This window comes from Canis lupus, chromosome 37 (assembly GCF_011100685.1).
Source record: "Canis lupus familiaris isolate Mischka breed German Shepherd chromosome 37, alternate assembly UU_Cfam_GSD_1.0, whole genome shotgun sequence".
Lineage (NCBI taxonomy): Eukaryota > Metazoa > Chordata > Mammalia > Carnivora > Canidae > Canis > Canis lupus.
In genome coordinates, this window is record NC_049258.1 from 1,196,290 (window position 1) to 1,202,855 (window position 6,566).

General features: G+C 45.5%; 1 protein-coding gene across 5 annotated transcripts; it reads right to left on the reverse strand.

The window, feature by feature from the left end:
* Window positions 1–366: 366 nt before the first annotated feature.
* LOC478844 (serine protease 58-like) lies at window positions 367–4,078 on the reverse strand. Of its 5 annotated transcripts, none has more exons than XM_038585182.1 (6): window positions 4,004–4,078; window positions 3,266–3,342; window positions 2,543–2,723; window positions 1,860–2,113; window positions 1,112–1,260; window positions 367–622 (listed from the first exon to the last, which is right to left on the reverse strand). In XM_038585182.1, exons 2-6 carry the CDS (start codon window positions 3,321–3,323, stop codon window positions 473–475), a joined length of 792 nt encoding a protein of 263 aa, XP_038441110.1. In that variant the 5' UTR covers window positions 3,324–3,342; window positions 4,004–4,078; the 3' UTR covers window positions 367–472. The 5 variants fall into 5 exon arrangements, with proteins under 5 accessions (XP_038441110.1, XP_038441111.1, XP_038441109.1 ...); XM_038585183.1 differs by lacking the exon at window positions 4,004–4,078 and adding an exon at window positions 3,683–3,997 and having other exon boundaries at window positions 2,543–2,720; XM_038585181.1 differs by lacking the exon at window positions 4,004–4,078 and adding an exon at window positions 3,683–3,997.
* Window positions 4,079–6,566: the final 2,488 nt, after the last annotated feature.

Sequence of the window (6,566 nt, forward strand, 5' to 3'; positions counted from 1 at the left end):
TGCCATCAGTCTGCTTACTATCGCGGTGTTTGCCAAACCTTATTAGATATGACGGAGTGAGAAGACCCAGACCTGACTCAGAGGCCTGGCTCAGCACTAAGTGAGGTCAAAGGAGTTGCCATAGAGGTGCCACAGTCTCACCATCACATTCCTGAGGCCCATATGCCCTTTGGGGGGTACAGGTTGAAGGAGAACCGCTTCATAAAAGTCTGAGGAAAGCACAGCAGGTGAGTAGGAAGTTGGAGGAGAGGAAGAAAGCGGTGAGAAGCTGGTTTATGCAGGAGAATGTTATCCAGCTCAATCTGATGATCATTCAGGGTAGGACTGAGAAAGGAGAAGAGAAGTCAAGAAAACAGAAGGGGCATAAACTTTCGGATAGCCAGACTCTATTCCCATCTCGTTCTGAGGGAAAGGAATGGTCAAGGATGGTAGACCCAGGTCTGAGGCCACTGGGAGAGGGAATGGAGAGAGCTCAGTTGCTGTGGATGACTTTGCGGATCCAGTCTGTATAGCGGGAAACCTTGGTGTAGTAGCCGACATCGCCTCTCAGAATGCACCCTGCTGACCAAGATAGGATGCCTTGGAGCTGATTTTGGCACAAGACTGGGGCAGCTGCCAATTCCTGTTAGAAGAAGAACAGATGGGGCAGACAGGATAGCCAAAGCAAAGTGACCTTTGCTCAGTGCCTCATGCCAAGTCCCATGTGAGGAGTCCAGGATGGAAAGACTTAGGTGGTGGAAGGGGCGATTGGGGCACATTGGATCTGCCTAGGGGGTTAAAGAAAACAAAAGAAAGAAAGACTTAGGTGGTAAGGGCTGGGAGAAACGTCTGGAGGACATCTTGGGTCCATCCCACCACTCATTCCAGGGCACATCAGAGTTAGCCGTAAAGAACTAAGAACACTCTGAGCTGCTTCCGCCCTAGCATCCATGTTCCTTCATTATTAGAAGGACACATTGTTTCCTGGATCCCATTGACCTTGATCTCATTTGCCTGGATCCCATTTACTATTGAATGTAGAGACAGGAAATTGGCTTGGTCGAGGAAGATATGTGGACCCCAAAACAGTGTCCTAGACTGAACTCAGAGGGGGCAGAGGGAAAAGAGTTACCTTACACATGTGTTTGTTCTCCAGAGATGATCCTGCACAGAACATGTTCTCCGTGATTTGAACAGGAATTTGTCTTACAGGGGACTCCTTGCAGTCATCATTAGAGAACCAAAAGACGGTCTGGTTTATCTGGACGTCAGGCTCTGAGCCTGAGCACACGAGTGTATGTGTGCATGCGCACACACAGAAGGGGAGAGAGGGAGAGAAAAGGCTTTGTTTCTCTTTGATCCTCACATATTCATCTCCCTTTCTTCTTCCCTTCCCTCCCTCTTTTTCTGTTATTAACCTCTCCATCATTCAATGAAAGAAAAACACAAAATGAAAAGGAACCAGAGAAAAATAAACATAGTGAAATGAGAAAACCAAGGTCTGGTCCCAGTATCATAAACTGCGTAACTTGGGCTTGTGCGTGCATGCTTTCATTAGTGAATGCTGGTCTCTCAGTTTCTGATGAATGAACCACACTCAGCATCCAGTGGGATTACCTGCAAACTCCCTCCCCACCCAGATACCTTTTCACCCTCACCTGGGGGAAAAGGGAGGCAAGAATGCTGGATTTCAGCGATCTCCAGCCATAAACAGTCATGTTACCAGTTTGGGCCTCAATTTCCAAATGAATAAAACTAGAGGTTAAGCTATAAGTTCTCGGGCTTCTTCCAGTTCTCATGATCTACAATAATAATTGTGTGATAATCCTCTTTGAGTGGCTGCTTAAGGAGCACTAAGGTCTGTCTTGAGGGCCACTCACTGGAATCCTTCCATTCCCAGCCCCAGCCAGAGACAGTGCACTTTCCCCCTCTTCTGTCATCTGTGGTGTTGGGCAGGGCCACCAGCTTCACCTGATCGTTGAGCTTTTGGGGATGACTCAGCTTGATGAGCATGAGGTCATGCTCAGCAGAATCCCGGGTAAAATCTGGGTGTTGGACAGTAAGCCTGGGCCTTAGGTTTTCAATCTTGTTTTGGAAACTGTGTTTTGAAGTAGCAATGTTTATCTCAAGAAATCTGGAACAGGCCACGAAGGATTAGTAGAGGCAGGAGATACCAGTCTATCGTCACCTTGTATCCTTTCTCCCCCAACTTGCTTTCTGACTTTGCATGAGTCCCTTCCATAACTTGCCAAGACCTCCATTTCCTTGTCTGGCAAGTGAGAAGTTTCTATTGCAGTTCTGTTACTCTGACCTGTACCACACTGGATATAGGCTTTTCTTCCCTATTGATTCATCCCCTGGTCTTCCACTTCCCCAGTTCCCCTGTCTACATCACCCCACCCAGAAATCTAACTCACAACCACTTATTTCCTGACTCCTTCCAATCACTTCTCAGGCTTGAGAGCCCTTGGGCAAGTCTCTTTAGGGCTGAGCCTCAGTTCCCCTTAGCAATCCCAGGGACCAAGGGGGGAGTGCTTCTCCCGCTAGGATCCCCATTACTCACGGTAAGAAGCAGTGGGCTGCAGTGATAACCCACTGTTTGTGGATCAGGGTCCCCAGACAAGCCTCATATTCTGAGTTCAGGAAAACCAAAAAGGTTGGTGCCATTTTGCTGTATATCTGACTGAACTGCTGGGCTAACTTTACTTGTATCGGTGTTGCTTTTAGAGTTTTTGTTGTTACTACTGTCGGGAAAGGAGGACAGAATTTTAGAGACAGGCAGACATTCCAGAAGACAAAAGTCTGAAACATTTTATGTGGAAGTGCTTTGAGATGGTCAATGTGTTATTGATAGTTGAGGTGTTGTTGAACCATTTCTGGGTCCTTCTGTTAATTTCCCCTTAGGCTTCCCTCTGTATTGGTAGCTTCCTTTTTTCCACTCCCCGTCTCCTTCCTTCCTTCAGCTTGATTCTTCTCTCTTTTCTTCAAGCTTCCTTCCTAGCTATATAGCAAAATCACAAAATTTTGCCAATACCCACCATCCATTGTGTCAAGTCTTACTGTCCCAGTCTGCATCTTCTCTTGTAGCCATGCAGCCAGAGGAAAACCAGTGGGCTCTAGATACCTGAGTGTGCTAGGAAACTTCCAATCACCGGGATCCTAAAGTCTTATCTTTTTTTATCTTTCTAATGTGCTCTCCACCCATCTTATCTAGACCCATTTACTACACTTTTCTCCAATATGACATTTTCAAAGTTTTAAGCCAAAAACGGGAACCTGCACTCACCAGCCACTGCCAGAATGCTGAAGATTAGAAAGAGGTGGTTCATGTCTCTGATCTCCATGCCCTCTTGCAGGGGAGACCTGGAAAGGGAATAAACTACCAAAAAGCCTGATCTCCTGGAAGTTTTGCAAAGGGAGAAATATCAAGGTGGGGTGGGAATATTCAAGGGGGCCAAGTGCTCTGAACCAAGGGAGGATGGCGTCAAAGGGAGGAAGGACAGCCAGACCCCATCTCTCTAGGTGTATGCCCTCGCATTGTAGTCTGGGAAATTTTTCTAAATGAAATGCCTGACCACAGAGGCATGTCCTATAAGCCAAGCTCACCTTATTAGCAAAGAGAAATCTCAAATGGCCAGCTGTGTCTGCCTTATTCCACAGTTGGCAGTAATACGTCAGCCCCGGCCCCCTTCTGTTTACTCACCTGTCCTCATTCAGCGTGGCTGATCTTCACCCCTGTGTGCGACATTTACTGGCCTTCAACTTCAAAATAAACTCCCTCTTCTCTGGGCCACAGACCCCTCTCACCTAACAAACTGAGCCTTCCCCCATGTCACACTGACTCTTGCCTTAATGTCACACTGGCTCCACCGCATGGCATCCTCTCATGTCACACTGTCCCTAAATCATGTCATCATCCCTCTCACCCCCAGATACCACTGGTCTCTCCCTGAAACTTTGCAGAGGCACATGGAGACAGACAGGGCTCAGCATGGAGTCCCTTGGAATGGAGTCAAAGGCATACCTAGTAGAATGTATCAGTTGGCTTCTGCTGCAGGGCAAATTTCCTCAAAACTTAGTGGCTTGAAAAGGTAGCCAATTGTTTGGTCATAATTCTGCAGGTTGCCCATTTAGGATGGGCTTAGCTGGGCAGTTTTTCTCTCAGCAGGGCTCACTGATACAGCTGTGATCAGCTGGCAGTCAATGGTTCCACAAACATGTCCGGAGATTGGCTGGTTGTTGACTAGAGTGATGAGGATAACTAGGCCATTGTCTGTCTATCACGCAACAGGCTAGTCCAAGATCATCCATACGATGCTAACTGCAAAGTTCCCAAGATCAGAAAAATGGTAAATCCCAATGCCCAACTCTTCAAGCCTTTGCATACGTCATATTTGCTAATGTCTCACACTGGCCAAATCAAGTTGCATGCTCAATTCAGATTCACAGAGCAGAAGAGACCCACTACCCAACAAGAGAATGTGTAAAATCATAATACAAGGGCCCAGGTAGAAAAAGGGGCATAGTTTTGGATCATTTTTTCTTGCCATTTTATTGTATAAATTTTTAAACATACAAACAATTTAAAGGCACTATACGCACTGTGAATCCTGCCTTGGCCCACAACCGATTTTCTCCAACTAACGCTTGACTATATTTGTGTTATTATATAGTATCCACCTACAGTTGGGGTGCTTGTTAGTCTACCACAGAGGCAACCAGCTCATCTCTTTCTTAATCTCCTACAACCCGACTTCCTCTCCCACCTCTCTGATAGCAACTGCTTTTCCCATAGCTGCCACCGTCACCTGTAACCCGAGATGCTGTGACAGCTTTCCGAGTGGCCTTCTTTGACAAGCTATCTCTTTCTCTATCTAATTTGACAGATTGATTTTTTTTTTCATTTGTTGTGCTTCTTGCTTAAAAGCTTGTTGTTAAGTTGTAGTTGTTCTTCGTGCCTGTTACTTCATGTTTAAACTCCTCTGCTTGGCTGTGAAGGCCCCCAGTAATCTGCTACTAACACATGACTCTGTAAGAATATGACATAATGGGCAGAGTCAGTTCCTGGGCAATCGCAAAAGCAGCCTCTGTCCTTGAAAGATCTATTGATAAACTTCTTATCTCTCTGACCCACTCTAGTCCCTGCGTGTCCTAACCTCTTTTAAAATTGGCTATAATCTTTGGCTTTTAGCCCTCTTAGCATGACCCCAGGTGAACATCTCCCATCAGCACCCCACAGGCACCGATTTATGCTCTGACCTGGATATCTTCCTCTTGGCTCCTTGTAAAAAATTCCTTGACTTTCACTCTTCTACCATCATCTGTGTCCCTACTGGTGAGTGAGGGCTGGCTCCTTCTTCCTGCATGTGGTCTAACAGTGGCCTTCTTCTGATTGGCTGTGGGTCCTTGGCTGTATTTCCTGGGTTCACATAAGAAAGGATTCCCATCCATCCTCTGCTACCTATCTGTGCGAATCCTTGTCTGGCACCTACTGAGCTCCACTTGTTCAGACTGGGTTGTAGGAGCCTCTCAGATTCCAGTTTGTGTCCACCGTCCCTCTCACCCAACTGTTTCCCCGTGCATTTTTTGTCTCTCTTCTCTACTGTAGACTTTTTGCTCTGAGCCAGCTACTTTCTTCGGTATTCTTCACGTTGATCATTTCCCTACATGCTTCCTTTCATTCTTTGGTTTACTCTACAGACATATTTGGGGGGAATCTATCTCACCTTAACCCTTGTCAGGAAGTCTGCTCCTAGCCCACAACCCTTGCTAAGTGACTCAAGCTTGGATGTCAAAGGGCCAGAATGTGGATCCTCAGAAACACCTCTTGGATCAATGTAACTCTACTTCAATGCCCGAACCTGGCTGTCTGATCGAAGGCTGACCCTTCCATGTTCACAGCTCATCCTGTCAGACCCTCACGTGCTTCTGGATGGTCTCAGGCTTAAGAAGCTCCATTTACCTCCAAGGTTCATAACCCTGACTTCAGAGAGAATTTGCATCAGATTCAACTCTGTCTCCAGATCCTAAAATAGTATCTGGCGTCACATAGTAGATATTACAGACACACACACACTCAGACATACAAATACACTTTTTTTCTGGATGAATGAGTGAATACCGCTTATCTCCTGACTTAAAACTCCCAACAACCTGCCACATTCACCTGCCCTCCAGATGGCATAAGCTCCTTGGCTTGCTTCAGGTCACTCTCTTGTGAGTTAATGGGAATAGGATTTCCAGATTATGTTCTTTGAGCCCAGGGATTTGAGATTTAATCTTTTTTTTTCTTTTAAAAACTTAATTGAAGTATAATGACATACAATAAGTTGCACATTTTCAACATGTACAATTTGGTAAATTAATGAGCATATTCTCAAAAAATTCCTTATGCCCCTTTGTAATTCCTCCTCTTTCCCTCCAACCTGCTACCCTATCAGTAGGCAACCACTAATCTCTTTCTGTCATGATATATTAATTTGTATTTTCTAGAATATTAGATAAATAGAATCATGACAGTAAGTTTTCTTTTTTGGTCTGTCTACTTTCACTCAGTATAATTAATTTGGATTCATACATGTTGTTGT

Excerpts from the sequence above, each read along its gene's own strand:
- LOC478844 (XM_038585179.1), bottom strand. Across the intron at positions 2,724-3,265 it reads CAGCATTCTGGCAGTGGCTG|TAGTAACAACAAAAACTCTA; the intron begins GTGAGTGCAGGT and ends CTTTCCCGACAG. Across the intron at positions 2,114-2,542 it reads GCAGCCCACTGCTTCTTACC|ATTTCTTGAGATAAACATTG; the intron begins GTGAGTAATGGG and ends GGCCTGTTCCAG.